The sequence below is a fragment of the Stegodyphus dumicola genome, chromosome 6, assembly GCF_044657685.1.
Source record: "Stegodyphus dumicola isolate Sdum_Otavi_A_Nest chromosome 6, ASM4465768v1".
NCBI lineage: Eukaryota > Metazoa > Arthropoda > Arachnida > Araneae > Eresidae > Stegodyphus > Stegodyphus dumicola.
In genome coordinates this window covers 59,533,004-59,550,165 of record NC_140773.1, presented here as the reverse complement: position 1 = coordinate 59,550,165, position 17,162 = coordinate 59,533,004, and the positions used below count along the sequence as shown (strand labels likewise).

General features: G+C 32.5%; 1 protein-coding gene across 1 annotated transcript in view; it reads left to right on the top strand.

The window, feature by feature from the left end:
• LOC118182766 (receptor-type tyrosine-protein phosphatase T-like) overlaps window positions 1–17,162 on the top strand; it is a 163,233-nt gene that overhangs the window by 24,054 nt on the left and 122,017 nt on the right. The window contains exons 6-8 of the mRNA XM_085819657.1: window positions 186–359; window positions 8,112–8,246; window positions 11,242–11,511. Coding sequence (XP_085675783.1) covers window positions 186–359; window positions 8,112–8,246; window positions 11,242–11,511 — 579 coding nt within the window. The remainder of the gene's footprint in view (window positions 1–185; window positions 360–8,111; window positions 8,247–11,241; window positions 11,512–17,162) is intronic.

Sequence of the window (17,162 nt, the reverse complement as noted above, 5' to 3'; positions counted from 1 at the left end):
TTTAAAAGCGAATAAAACATAAAATTCATTTTATTGATCTGTCGTGCTTTGAAGTACACTTAAATATATCACTCATTTCAATAGAGTGTTACTTCAGGCATTACTTCTGTAGAATTTCAATGAAAATAATATTTTATGAATTTTGTGAGAATTTCTCTGATTTTATAATAAAATGCTTTTTGCAGAGAGATTATTCGATATAGTGTCAGTGCATGAAGATTTTCTTCACGGGAAAGGGGAAAACCATACCCAGTATTGCTTTGTAGCTTCAAATGCTCCAACTATGAAGATGAATTTTCAGCCATTTAAGAAAAGAAACCTTCTTGAACCACAACAGTTTACGCAGAGAATTTTTTCCAGTAAGTTTAAGATTTTGATTTTGATAGTAGAAAGACGTTAAAAGAAAACAAAGAATGCAAAAACTGTTAACAAAACTTATGAAATTCTTTAGTTAGTATAATTAACTTATAAGTAACAAGTGTTGCTCATTATATTCGTTTGTCTAAGAAATAATAGGTAACAGAAGAAACTTTCTTTCATACTTAATAAATTTGAAAATTCAAAATTCGTCTCATACTATTGATTCAGGAAACTAAATTCAGTTTAAAAACTCATGGTCATGTCAGCCCGAACATAAACAGGAATCGAATTGCTTGAGATAAAATTATATTACTCTTCCTCCTAATTTCATGCTCCTTCAAAAAAAAAAAAAAAAAAAAAAAAAAAAGCTTAGAGATATATCTATATGTATAAAAAAAGAGTACCCGTTTGTTTGTTTGAGCGTAATTGATAAAAATATACAGTGTTATCCCAATCTTGATGATATTTTGCATACCTGACCTCAAAACAAGAGACAATTCATTGTCTACACCAGATTTCGAAAACCTACCTGATGAGGAGTTTACACTTACAGAGTTTATAATAGACTGCTGCTCTCATGACACTCATCTTACTTTCACATCGCCTTTGTTGCGTTCCCGCTGTCAGTGGAAATTATACACGCTAAATAAGGAATTTATATATATATATATACTATATTAGATTATGATATTAAAAATGATATGCTAAAATTAATTAATTAATTAATATTAATTAAGATTAATATATTAAAAATAAATTAATATACGCAGTTCAGTTTCAAAATCACGTCACCCAACTTAGCTTTCCCATTGTTGCGTTTCTACTGTCAGTGGAAGCCATAAATGCCAAGCAAAGAAGTTAATTGTCCACAAGCATCTGAGAAAAAACCACTTTCATGTGGCCCCAGAAGAAAACATTCAATGGTTTGAGCCCCAAGCAGCGTGGAAGACAAGCAATAGGCCCGTTGCGTCCAGTCCACCTCCCCGGATGTGTTGCATCAAGGTGGTTACGCATCACAATTCCAAAATGTATTCGTGGGCCATCATGCATGAACCCATGTTCTTTCGCCACAGTGGCCAGTATTCCCCATATTTTGAAGGACATTTTGTAGAAAAACAGAATAATTTAAACCATTGAGGTGTTCGGACTGAAGGTACGGAGCTATCAGATGATCTCCGAGAATTCCTGCCCAGATGTTAATACCGAACTTGTGTTGCACTTTCAATGAGACAGTGCTGTGGAGATATTCGTACGACCACATATGCGCCTTATGAATGTTGACCCCGCTTTCTCTCAGGAAGTTCATTTGAGAAAAAAACGGTGGTGGGAAACTGTGAATCTATGTGGCATCAAGCATCTAACGTACGAAATCTACCATAAAGGGGGGGGAGGTAATCGCCATCGCCTTGGAATTGGACCTTCTGCAAGTAGAATAGGTGCATGTTTTCTGCATGCAGAACCTTCCACACCATTTTGTGCTGAATGCGCAGTTCAATTCCGATCGTGTACTGGTTGACGAGGAAATGGCAAACCGTTGCAGTACTCGCTTTTCCATTTCAGGTGTGGCCACACTGCGTTCTTGCCCTCCATTACGCCTCCTTATTTGAAGGGATCTTGTCTTCCGCAGTCTTCGATCGATTTTCGTGACGGTGGTATGATATGGACAACACCTCCTCGGATATTGCTCTTGGTACATGCTCTGTGCAAAGCGTCCGTTGTCACTTGCTCGGCCGTAAATCAGGTGCATATCAGCATATTCTTCGTTCGTGTAATCTGACATGTTGTTTTCGAATGAAGCGAATTATGCAATGCTCACTAATGAATACTTGCTCACATTTTTTATTTTCTCCATTCGCTTTGGAAATTTTCACATAAAAATTTTTTTCTTCTTGACCGCAGTTCTCCTAATCCTCGTATTTGTATGGCCATTTTTTTCATCAGGTTCACAGTACTCTCGACGTCTATTTTGTGATTTTCCCCGATTAAACGTGGTTTGCGATCCTAAGTTCTACTGTGATTTTTCATCCTCTTGATGCCTACTATCACCCCCCTGATTTTGACCGTTGTATTCGGGAACACCCAGTATATATATCTATATATATTTGTGTGTAGGCATAGATATATGGAGTGAAGCATTTTCGATTACCCATTTTGAAAGTAGTATACTGCGCACTATAGACTATGAAACTCCAATTTATTTATTGATCTTTTTCGCTACACTTGTTAATTTAAATATATGCTATGTAGACTTTACTTCTGTTCTTGGTCTGATTTGTTTACAGTTTGGAGCATGTTATATCTATTATTTGTATCTTGATGAATGAGTTTAAATATCAAATTTCTTCATTTCAAAATGTTTAGTTCCGTAAAAAATGTGTATTTTGTATTGTTTTCTTTTCGTTTAATTAATGAATTCTACAATATAAATTTATGCGTTAAAATTGAATTTTCTTGTAATTGGTTAAAAGAAATTTTCGGTTTGCAGAAATGTTGGGCTCGTTCAGTTATTCTTCTGCCAATTTTCGCCCCTCCCTTTTTTTTTTTTTTTTTTTTTTTAGATTTGGCAGCTGACACTTTTTTTAGGTTGCCGTAGAAACAAATTCCGTGTATTTTTGTTTTCAATTATAAGCTAATGGTCGATTCTAACATGGCGTTCCAAAATGAACATTTTCAAAGTGTTTTACTTTTTTATTATCATAAAGGCAGGAAAGCCACAATGGCTCAAAGAGATATGTGAAGTTCATAGCTTTGATTGTGTAATAGAACACATGTGTCAAAACTAGTTAAATTTTTTTTTTCTCGAGATTTTTCACTTGAAGATGACTAGAGTTCCTGCCCTACTTTTGAAGTTGATGATGAAAGAACATTAAGCCATAATTAAACTGAACCGTCGTGTAACTGTGCGAGAGACTGCAAAACGGTAAAATGTATCACACACAACAATTAAACATCACATAAGATATCTTGAACTCGTTGAAAAGCTCGATATTTGGGTTCCGCATTAATTGAAAGAAATTCACTTAACGCAAAACGAATAGACATTTGCGATACACATTTCAAACGTAATGCCGTCGACTCTTTTACAAAACGAATTATCACTGGTGACAAAAATATGAATCGTCTGCAAAAACAGTTCATCCAAAAAAATTATGCCCTAAGCATGGTGTCGAAAGCCAAAGTGCATCAGAAAATCCTGCTGTCAGTTTTGAGGAATTAGAAAGATGTGTATTTTGAGCTGTTTTCAAGCAACCAAGCGATTAACGCAGATGTATATTGCAATAACTCATGAAACCGAAAAAGCAATCAAAGGGAAAAGGCTCACATTGGCTAATCGCAAAGTAATCGTGTTCCACCACGACAAGGCGAGACCTCACGCATCTTTAGCAACACGTACGAAATTATTAGAAGCTTGGTTGAGAACTGATGTGGCATCCCCCATGTAGGTCCAACCTTGCACTATCGGATTATCACTTATTTTGAAGTTTGCGAAACTTTTTAAATGGTAAAATTTTCAGTAATAATGATGACCTCAAATCGCACTGGGTTGAGTTTTTTGCTAATAAAAACTAGAAGTTCTACGAGCCTGGAATCATGAAGTTCCCAGAAAGATGGCAAAAGTCTTCTAACAGAATAGAAAATATTTGACCGTTTAAATTTTACTTTTGCATAGAAAAAATTAAGTTTTATTTCACAATAAAAAACGGAAATAACTTCCTTTCTAAGCCAATATATATATATATATATATAATCAATATATATATATATATATATATATATATATATATATATATATATTGGTAGAATATATATATATTGGTTGCCAAGAAAGTACTTTTTTTCCTCAAACATTCATAGCTCAGAAACGTAACTCTGTTGAAAATTCATTTGGCTACTCCTTGACAGAGATCATAGAATTTTCAACATTTTTTAATATTGTGAGAAAATTTTTATTATATAAATTTACTTTTGTTTCAGTTTTGATTCAACAATTTTTGAATAATATCTTTTACAGTTTCCAATCTATAAGCTTACCACTATAGCAAGATATGATATTAATTCTATTTAACATATATCATTCTACATTATTTAATTACTTTTGCAGCATTTTGCACGATATAATAAGAATTATTGATTATTAATTAAGTTTTCCAAAATTATATATAAAATCATACACGTATGAAAGAAAATCGTCGTAAATATTTTCAAACTCTCTGGTAGAATTCTGTCTGAGAAAATCTGAATTCTTTCAGATTTTTTTTAAACACCGGCTCTATTATTAATCTTGATTCTCACTTTTCTGACCTTGTAATTTTGCGTCTCTTTTCAAATAAGAGGATGCTACCACTAAATATTATCGCTGTATATTATTTTTAAAGAAATATTATAGTGAATATAAAAAATGTATGGTGACACTTAATAGTTTATCAGGTATTCTAAAGATATGCTGTTTTTAAATGATTTGTGGTTTTGCTGTTGAATTTTATGTTCCGTGAGTGTGAACAAAGTATGTTTAATATTAAAGTTAAAAAGACAAGAATAGTTTTGTAGGTCATCATGTTAAGAAAACTGCCACCCATCTGTATAGTGGCTAGTGACGCTGACTGCCGTACTGATGGACCCAGGTTTCGAATCCCGGATAAGGCATGGATATTTGTAAATGTATATGCGTATATGCGGCAAGAAGGATTCAGATACCAGGTGAGCAGAAAGTCTTCTCAAGAGCGATATTCTTTCTCGAGACTGGAGCAGAAAGCTTAACAGCAAGCCCTGGTGATACTTAACGTATACTAACGGGAAACCTGTACCTGTTAAAACCATCCGAGTGGCACTGGATTTGCTCATCAAAACCTATATTAAGCAGTTTGTAATAGCTAAATTTTAATCATTATCATTTTAGTGCCTGTTTTCATAAACTTCCATTCATTAAAATAATATTTACATTATTAAAAAAATCTGATGTGTACACCACATGACTTCCTTGTACGGAATATTAAATTATACGCATTTTTTCTTGCATTTTATTTAAACTTATTAGATTGAATTAAACCTACTTCGCCGACAGCGCATAAACTACACTAGAATAAATGCATTCTTTAAAATTCACTTTGTTTACCATAGCGACACTCTGGCGCTAGGTTCACTTAAAAGTATTATATTTCATTCATATTATAACTCAGAATGCACAAAATGTATATCATTTAAAGAATTATCTAATCGTTGCCACATGTTCTATTCAAATACTATAATAAAGCTAGAACTATGTATAAAAGAAATTAAGCAAACAAAACAAAAAGAAACAGTTTTTCACAGACGATTGAGTATTTCTCATTCAATTAATTCAGTTCTCACTTCGCGAGAAGGCAAAAATACATAAAAACTCAAAATATCTATATTAAAAATTACGAAGTAAATTTCAAACGCTTATTTCCTCGAAAAAATTCCAGAAAGAATTAAACAGGATTTAATTGGCAATAATGAATGAATGTGCTATCTTTGTTGTTGCGAAGCTAAGTTTCTCTAGATTGGCAACAAATCCACTAGTCTCCTGTTTCAAATGTAAACATCAATGGCCGCCATTAAAAACAGGCTTAGCGGTAATTAAAGAACTTTAAAATTGCTCATAATTCTAAAAATATTGCATACAGATTTACTAAAGGCATAAAATCTTTAACCGGAAGATAAAAACAACATAATTCAATCATTTTTAAAGCAAAAAAATGTACAATTTACAAACATATAAGAGTAAAGAAACTGAGATCACTGAGCCGGGTAATAGAGTGGATATATATATAAATATATTTATATACGTTTGGTGCGGCCGATTGCAACCAAAATACGAGGTGCACATTTACATGTTATAGCAGTCCTATATACAAAATTTCATCGTTCTGAGGCTACCCGTTTTGGAGTTATGCGAGATACGTACGTACGCACGCGCGTACGTACATACGTTCGTACAGACGCCACGAAAAATTCTCTTCAGAATTAATTTTAAAGCAGTTTTATAATTTTTCTGAAGGAAAAGAGTATTTTATTCTGTCCTTACGTACAGATATCAAGCAAAAACATCGTTAAATTGCATTCGATAGCGGTCAAAATGGATATTTTCGTTGAAATATGCTGCCTGAAACTTTTCGCGATTACAATACTTCCTTTTTACTTCGTACAAGGAAGTAAAAAGAAGGAAAGACAAATATTTTAAATTGTTATCTAATACTGATTAATCTAAGTGACAATAAGTCTCATGAGTGACATACCCGTTTAAAAGCGGGTATGTCACTCAGGGGGTTAAGAAAACCGAATTTTGATTTGATAAACAGAGAAAAAATGGAAAAATATATGACGACACTTAACTCTCTATCTAGAATTATAAAAATATGCTTCATTTAAAAATTTCGTGATTTTTATTGCTGAATTTCATGTGGCGCAGGTGCGTAAAATGATAAAAAAAAAAAAGGAAGCTGTGCTAGCAGGCATGAGTCCAAGAGCGTACTAGTAAACTGTTAGCTCAGATAAAACATAAGAAACATTAATAAACCCTCTGGTGGAACATTAAATTCTGAATCCTTTCAAGTTTTCCTTTCCTTGTTATTATTATTGCTACCTTTGTCCTTTGTTGCGTAATGTCTCAATCTTTCAATCTTTTATTTATATCACTATCACAACACAGGAGGACATAAACATAAATTGTAATTTACACGCATATAAGAATTGCAATAAAATCTGAAACCAAGGCATTTCAGACACGAGATAAAAATTGACCAGGAAGGCATCTGTCACGCCTGTTCTTGGCAGACAAAATTATCAGCTCTTTAGCTCGTCACAGGTATAGTTCATTCTCACAACGTAGAAAACTCTACTATTCTGCTGTCCTACGAGCAGTAGCTCGGATTAGCTCGTTTGAAGTCTAGGGCTATGGAAAACTGCCTAGAGTTCATTACACGTTTAAACAGGATTTACACTATAGCGCTTATGTTTTCATTTTGCATTAAAAAATAAGATGTCTTGCAAATAAAAATTTAGAAAATTATTTTATAATTACAATCGAGTCGTATCATTCTCCTAAAAGATATATACTTGTACGTGGAATCACTTAAATGTTCAAGGTTTTCTCGACTTCATCAATATGAATATCAATTTAAAAAACCCACCAGATCATGCTTTGCAATGAAATACTGTCCTTTATCAATTGCAATTTCAACTAATCACAAGTTTCTCGTAATTCTTTTTGTCTACCGTAATTTATGGAACAGCTCTGTGCAACTCACAGGCGCATTATGCAAGATCGGAAAATAAAAAGGTACTAGTAATATTCACATGTTCGCAAGGTGCCGTTTCTGACAAGACGTTCAATTTCAAAAGATCGACGAAAAACAGTTCGCGATCATATTTATATTTGTATTTGTATGGTTATTTTATGGATTGAAATTCTGTTCTTATAATCGATATGGACAAAATGTTGATATAGAAAACGAAAGCGCTGATTTAAATAAACATTATAATTTGGAAAACGCTGATATATGAAATATTCAGAATTTTTTTCTCTCATAAAGTGAACATTTTTCATGTTTACATTCAGATGATAGATATATTGCACATTTCAACAAATACATTTTAAAATAACAGTGTATTGAAAGGAAAAAAGTGTATATCATTCTTTTTTTCCTTAAAGACTGTAAATTGTATCTTAATTATTTTACTTACTTGTGTTAATTGTTTTACTGCGTTTAAAATATCGAAATCAATTTTAGTTGAAGGAAATTCTACTGCGTTTGAATATACGTGGTCTGACGAAGAATCTGTAGAACATACATCTGGAGGTTTTGAATGCATACCAGAATATTCAACTTTATCATCTGTAACTTCCATAGCCTTTAGAAGTGATGGTATGCTACTTATTTTACTTTCCATTATAAAGTATTAATTAAGTTAATTACAAGACTTCCTTTCAGTATTTTGACGTCCCGCCAACCTATATAAGAGACGTAGCCAAATTTTATGTCATTAAAATCTACATGCTGAAATTCAGGAAAGTTCGAGAGCCGCAATTACATTTTCTAAAAGTCACAAGTGCATATTTACAGGATTTTAAAAGTAACAAAACAAATTTCAAATGGACAGAAAAGTTTTATTTTAAGGAATTATTCAATAACAGTTTGCCTTACTTTCTTTTGAACATTGAGTAGTTTTAGTTTACCATATTTCTTATATCTGCTATATAAGGTATATAAGGTAAATAATTTTATAACCTGCATAAGGTAAGGGAAGTAATATTTTCGGTCCGAAAACTCGATAGTGAATTTTTAGTGAATGAGCACAAATTAAGATTCCCACTACAAGTTTTTTTCTATTTTTACATTGATGTATGTTTGTATGTATACCTGTGACGATTTTTTTTTGTCTACGCTATCTGTTAATATTTATTTTCCATATATAAGCGTTCTGTATTCACATAAAGATTTGATTAGATTTCAGGTAAAATTGGAGAACCGGAAGTGGTACTTTAAATTAAAACGCATAACAGTTTTTAACAGACAACCAAAAGAGGTATTTTGTTTAAAGCCTATAACAGTTTTGAATGGAAAACTGGATTAAAATATATTCCCAAACTTCAATTTAAGTATTTAAGACCTTTATATCAATGGGAACAAAATATTAGATGTTGGCTAAATCGATAAACCAAATACTTTATCTGAACCTCTGGACAGATTTTCGCGTAACAAATGTTATGATATAACCTAAAACTTCTCAAATTTAGTATTTAAAACTTCTGTATGTATATATGCGATGCCTATACATTCATGACTGAAAACAACATATTAAATTTTTATTATATACGATAAACTAGAAGTGATACCTTACTTGGAGCTCTTCATGATAAAATATAGAATCACTACAATAAATGTCTAACCTAAAATAATGCATCACATATTAAGGTTATTTCTGTTATACTTAAACATGACATTTATTCATATCAAGCAATAGAAGAGAGTAATTTTTACAACAGCCTTTCACTTGAAGACCTTTAAAACTCTTGTGTTGCGGGCATTCAGTGGTATAGCTGGGGAAGCGATATTTGTTCCCGGGAGCAGTATCCAAGGGGTGTCCATCTGATGTTTCTTATTGTATTCTGGAAAACAGGAGAGGACGGGAAATCTTTGGTTGCCCCCGAGCGCTGAATGCATCAGCTACGTCTCTGTGTGCATGTTATCCATGAGGTAATGATGTTACCAAAAAATGCACTGTTGATGGTGACGAAACACAATAGCAAATTGCAGATTCGAAACTCCTATTGCTTTACTTTTTATTCATTCCTGAACTCACCGTAGGTATATTCGACTATCATTTCCAAAACTATCTATCTACATATATACGTGCAAATCAAAATTAATTTAAATCTTGTTAATTATAAATATAACATAAAAGAAAATTAAATTCTATTTGTCTTTTTTTTAATGCTTAATAGTACTTTTTTTAAATATGATGGTTGATGAAAAGAATAGAAGTTACAAGAAAGAATTAACATATCAAAATGATAGTTAAAATTAATTTTACAAAACATTTAAAAAAAGTTCCTTAAAATACAAAAAAATGAGAAAATTATAATTTGTTTTTGAAACGGGGATCAGAATATCTCGAAAATTGACGATAAAAGTTGGATGAGTTGTTTTTTTTTAATTCGAATTCTTCTTTATTTTCTGTTATAATTTGTAATAAAGCTTTGTTTAAAATTTCTAGCTCATACTCTAAGGTTAAAGTTTTATCGCAATTAATGTAAACTCTCGTTTAAGCTTTCTAACCTTCGAGGTGAATTTATTTTCTTGTCTTTAACTTGGAATCCAATAATGCAAAGAGATTACAACAATAATAAAAGTCAACTAAAACATTTATTTGTACTTCGGCTTGAAGTTACGATACCAAAACCTCAGCAGAAATTTAACATCGACAGCTTGAGCGCTAGTAATGAAAGAGCATTAAAGCTGCGTATAAAACAAATATCAGATTAGAGGATGAGAACATGTCTGCTATTTAACTCGACCCTTCAGTGTGATTACCAACAAAGGCCAAATTTTATCAATAATCAGCGCATTAAAATAAATTCTACAGTGCTATAGGGACAACTTTATTGATTAAATTGCATTTTATGTTTCTACTCACGATTGTGTGATCAATTTGTGTTTGCCCGACCTCGATCTAAACACTAAAACTACTATATTTTAGTGTTTTCCGAAGTCAAATATGAAAAATAAATGTTAGTAAACGTGTCATAAAAAATCCAGAATTTTTCGTTTGCTCTTTTACATAGAAAATGTTTTAAAACTATTTTATGGACCTTTAGGTGAGCATAATGTTTTGATTTAATGCTTAAAATTAAATAATGAAAATAATATTAATATGTTATCATTTATGTATTACAAAATTACAGTATCTCAATTATTATAATGGAAAATTTTTCTCATATATAATTATAAGACGTAAAATATACCTAACTTTAAACACAGAAATTCTAATTATTTCATGCATAACATTTCAGACAATGCATCTAGAACGTTAAATAACTGAAATTTCATTTTCTTCTATTTAGTTTCTTAAGCTTTTAGCCCTAAAATTTATAAATTAATTGTGTTGGTAACTTCAGGAATCTGGAACTGAGCAAAATTATAATAAAAATATGTAGTCTTTATAAACTACTTACGTATAATGAAAGTTAATTTTAATTAAACCGAATATTGTATTTAAAAAGCCTTATATCTAAACGTTTCTCAAATCGAAAGTGCTGTTTACATAATTGTCAAAATAATAGAATTATTAATGAAACCTGTATATCAGTTACAAACAGTGTTTTTCTCTAATACATTGAATAATTGTTCTTCCTTTTAGCCTTCTTTCTTCCTCGTAAATTTTCAATAACTGCAAGTATAAATGATACAGTTGTTTTGACACTGGAAGAGCAGGAGAAAAAAAATTTTGCACAGTGTGAAACAATCTGGATGAGGGATGGAAAGCCGCTGAACAGAGAATTATTCAAACGTATACAGAGGACTTCAATTACAATCAACACATCTGACACTAGTTTTGCTGGTATATATAGCCTCGGATACAAAAATTATTCCTCTCTGAGACGTGGTTTTATACGATTGATCGTGAGAAGTAAGTAAAGTTCTAATGAAAAAATATATGACTTTTCAACACATTTCTCTCTCTATATATATATATATTAAGAAACAATTACAGTGGTTGCCAAAATTGTGGACACTTTTGGAAATTTTTATGTTTTTGAACTTTGTATGCTTATAGAAAACTTTACGTTTCATAAAATGCAAACTTGTATATATCATTTTAAAGAGAATTTATTACTGAATTCAATACAAAACAAAAAAAATTCAATTATTTGCAATACAAAAAAGTTAAATGATAATAGTTATCGATATACATTAGATAGTGATGATTGCAGTGAGTGATCAGTACTTAGTAGGGTACCCTTTATTTTTGATTACGGCTTCACATCGACGTTTCATTGAGCTGACAAGAGTTTTAAGCTCTTCTTTCGTTATTACATGATACCAGGAAACAATTATAGCCTCAATTAGTTCCCTTTTATTTGATCGGCGCCTCATTCGGACAAGAGTTTTCAAACGGTGCCACAAATTTTCCATAGGATTGAGGTCAGGACTGTTTCCTGGCCATGACAAAAATTTAATACTCTTTGTACGAAACCACGCTTTCGATATTTTGGCCGTGTGGCAAGAGCAGAATCCTGCTGAAAAATAAACGAAGCATTGTTGGGAAAGAGATCTCTGATGGAAGGTAGAAGTTTTGGTTCTAGAATAGTCTCAATGTATTTTCTGGCATTCAGTGTCCCATCGATGACATGAAGGCGACCAATACCATCTGCTGACATGCATGACCAAATCATGACACTAACTGGGTTCTTCACAGTTGCTTGAATGCAGTCAGGATGTAGCTCTTCTCCTATTCTACGTCTTACATATTTTCGCCCATCACTACCGAATAACGATATCTTAGTTTCATCACTCCATATAACTTGTGACCACTGATCATCTGTCCAACTAATGTGTTCCTTTGCCCACTGTAGTCTTTTTTTTTTTTTTTTTTTTTTTTTTCGTTGCTGAAAATTAAGATAAGGCTTTTTTTCGTGGAATTCTACCTCTCAATCCAACATCTGTTAATCTTCTCCTGATTGTTCTTGAACTGACAGAAACACCAGCATCATTCAGATCACTTCTGATGGCCGCTGATGACATTTTTTTCTATCTTGGAGACATAGTCTTTTTATTCTTCTGTCATCAATAGATGTGGTGCACCTTTTTCGGCCTTTTCCTTCTTTGTTCTTTATTGAATTTGTCTCCTGATATCGTAACCAAAACTTTCGGACTCCAGATGTAGTCACTGAACCACCCACCTGTCTTGCAATTTCAGCATAGGAAAGACCACTTTCTCGTAACACAATAATATTACATCTCTTTCTATGTGTCCAATGCACTCTTTTTTTTTTTTTTTGATGTCATTGTTTCTTGACTAAATATTAAAAATTTTTACAAAAATTCCTACTTGTAATTGCAGTGTATAAGAAACAGAACAAAGCAAAATAATGAATTGTTTCAAGTGTAAACATGATGTCAGCTTCTACTGGCAGTTACTGACATTTGATTGGTTCTCAGAACAATAACAGTGATTGGCCAGGAAAGCTAGACATTACAAACCACTTCATAACTGTGTTTTTTTATTTATATTAAAGTACATATAACTTTTTTGTATTGCAAATAATTGAATTTTGTGTTTTGTATTGAATTCAGTAATAAATTCTCTTTAAAATGATATATACAAGTTTGCATTTTGCGAAACGTAACATTTTCTATAAGCATACAAAGTTCAAAAACATAAAAATTTCCAAAAGTATCCACAATTTTGGCCACCACTGTATATGCTAAAAATTAAAACCTCATTTTTAAACCCATCCTGAGCTATAGCTGCAGAATTGCAGTAAAATAAACTAAAGCATTTAAAGTCAATATTAAATTGGAAACAAAGCAAGGCAATTCCTCAAAAATACGTAGCGTATTCGGAAACTAAGTACCGTTTCATTCTAGCGCCGTCGCAGCACTGAGGTGGCGTCCCGCGCATGCGCACTAGTCTTTCTTGTTCACTGACTTTCAGTTGTCGCCATTTTGGTTGCTCTATGTTGTGTTTTCAGTTTGCTGTGCACATTCAAAATGTTTAAGACAATTAGTTCTCCCGCTGACCCGATGAGTTCCAAAAATGCTCACTGATGTTCACAAAACAAAGCGACTTGGTAGTGCCCTGACATTTCTCACGCGGTACAGTGATGAGGGAGAAAACTTTTTAAACCAAATTGTGACAGGTGATGAAACTTGGGTGTGTCATTTCACACCAGAATCGAAACAACAATCGATGGAGTGGAGACACACTTATTCTCCGAAAAACCAAAAGTTCAAAGTGACAATGTCATCACAAAAAATCATGTGCACTTTCTTCTGGGATAGGAAAGGCATATTGCTTACTAAATTTCTTCCCAGAGGTGAAACCATTAATGCGGCACGATATTGTGAAACTTTAACAAAACTAAGGCGTGCCATTCAAAACAAACGAAGAGGAATGCTCGGTAAAGGAATTGTGTTGCTCCATGACAATGCTCGGCCCCATACTGCTGGTATCACTCAATTGTTAATTCGACAGTTTCATTGGGAGCAGTTCGATCACCCGCCGTACAGCCCGGACTTGGCGCCGTCCGACTATCACTTGTTCCTGCACATGAAGCGCGAGCTTGGTGGCAAGCGCTTTGGATCTGACGATGACACGAAAAATGCTGTTGAGTCGTGGTTATCGAAACTGGCGGGAAGTTTCTTTGACGATGGTATACAAAACCTGGTTAACCGCTATGACAAGTGTTTGATCAGTGGCGGAAACTATGTTGAAAAATAGTTTAAGACATGTATTTTCATGTAAAAATAAAATTGGACTCGAAAAAATTGTTTTACTATTTTCTTTTCAAAACGGTACTTAGTTTCCGAATACGCCTCGTATTAATAATTGCAACCTTGTATAAGAGATTTAACCCAATATCTAAACCAGGGGTTCTCAACCAGTGGTACGCGTACCACTGGTGGTACGCAAGAGAAAAATAAGTGGTACGCAAAAGAAGCAAACTATTTTTAACTATTAAATTGAAAAATTAAAACCCCAGCATCCTGATTGAGTTTTTTCTCTAACACTTGTAAATTTATGCGATCTGAGCTTTGTTGAAGAGTGGTAGTGGTAGTGGTAGCAGTACTTTGTAGTGGTGGTACTAAAAGTTTTAAATTTTTGCTTAGGTGGTACGCGCTAGTCAAAAGATTGAGAACTGCTGATCTAAACAAATTAAAATTAAAACAAGAACTGATAGTAAATCAAACTGGAAGAATAAAAATGCGAAAGGGAAAATATACAAATTATAAAAATATAAGATTTTTTCCCTTGTTACTGAAACTCCAATGCAGAACTCATGAGGGGGAAATGAATTAAAGCTTCATAAAAGTCGATTAATATGTTTCGAAAACACGTTTCGTTTTTAGTTCAAAACCCGTACAAAAGATTCAATTAAATTTCATTTAAGACATATTCTTATAAAACAAAAATAAACAAACAAACAAAAAACATTCTTACAAAACCAAAAAATCGAATTTTAAATGTACCAGAAGTTTTCCTACATGCTTTCAAAAAACTTGGATATTACACATTTTTATGTGTTAAATGAAAATTTAATTGAATCTTTTTTATGGTTTTTTAACTCAAATGAACCAGAAGAACGAAACATGTTTTCGAAACATATTAATCGACTTTTATAAAGCTTTAATTCGTTTTCCCCTGATGAATTCTGAATTGGAGTTTCAGTAATAGGAGATTAATTCTTATATTTTTATAATTTGTATAGTTTCCCTTTCGCATTTTTTTTTTTTTTTTGACTTTGTTCTATCAATTCTTGTTTTAATTTTGATTTTTAGATATTGTGTTAAACGTCTTACACAAAGTTGCAATTATTAATATTATTGAGGAATTGCTTTGATTTCAATTTAATATTGACTTTAGATGCTTTAAGTATATATATATATATATATATCATATGTAATAAAAGTGTGGTGCAAAGGACTTTCAAAACTAAGATCCATTCTTAACGTTGATGAGATTGTTTAATCAATGTTTCTGCTGCACTAAGCGTAATATACATATATTCTCACTCTGCTCCGCGTTCTTCCTTTCTTGTTTTTTATGTCGTCACTACCGCGCTAGGAAAACGTTTCCGACCATGCATTACTATGTGTTTTTCCAACGTCCAAGTGTACTCTATCTGTTCTGAGAGTTTGCAACCAATTTGCTGAGACACCCTGTATATAAAAACTGAGATCGCAAGGGATTGACGATAATTACAGATAATTTTTGAAATTGGCTGTCTATTTTCCGATAAATAATTCTTGTCACTCTCTATTTTTTCTTTTTCGAATTTTTTAATGTTACTCGAATGGCAAAGCGTACTTTGCACAGCAAAATACATCCAAAACAGGTACATACAAAGCATAGACAGAAAGTAAATAAATAGCGTCATTAGGCTTAAGTACCAACGGCGACTCGAAACATCAGATAATCCAAGAGAAGCCGTGTAAACGAAAAAAAAAGTAGTCTTCAAGTAGCACAAAACATAAGCACAATTATATAAGGCATTATCATTTACAGTTGATACAGTTATATAAATTTATTGGTACAGTTTCTGCATATTATTTTCTTCTACAAAAAATTCCTTTCGTTATACCTTTCGTACTTTTCGTTCGTTTCGTCATCTGGGCTGTAATTTTGCCTCCCGTGGACCTATATAAAGTTCAAAGAGGTAATGTTTTCGGTCCAAACATTCGATAGTAAGTTTTCAGTGAATAAGCACAAATTAGGGTCTCAACAACATTTTTTTTACTATTTTCCAATGATGTCTGCGTGGCTGTATATGGGAAGATTCTTTAGTCCATAATAACTCTTATATTAAACTTCTGAAAATTTATGATTTTCCTTATTTAAACCTTTTACATTTCTCTTTTTTTTTTCACTTGCTTATAACGCCATTGGCCACTACTAAGGCCAGAAGTGGTGGTCATTTTATTCTGGAGGCATCTAATAGGCGGCCACCGTTACCTCCTACGAAGGGACAGACAATTTTACATCTATGCCTTCTCCGGGATTCGAACTCGTGCCTTTTGGTATAGCAGTCAGGCACACTTTCTACATTCATGTAAGGAATTGATTAGAATTTGAGTAAAATTGGATAATCAGAAATGGTACTTTACAGGAAGCTCATAAATAAAAGTCTTTAAAACCAACAGTTTTAAATGAAAAAATATTAAAATGTAATGCAAAACGTTTTCAGTTCTAGTATTTAAGACTTTTATATTAATGGGAACAACATACTGTATTTTTGCTAAAATTCGTAAACTGGAAGTGACACTTTACTTGAAGTTCTGAACTGATAAAAAACTGACTGAACTTGACTGATAAAAAAGTATATCATGAGCTAAGCGAATCTTCTCGAATTTTGTATCTAAAATAGGTATGTGATTGACACTACATTTATAAGTGTTAAACGTATTCTCGGAATTATGCTAAATGTAACAAGAATTAGCTCATTATGAAGCTTAAATGTATTAGCTTCAGTTCTCAATTTTGTGTCAATCAATTTTCAAGCAAAACCATGATGCCACCAAATGTATAATAGCTATGTATTATTTTTTTAAATAATATAG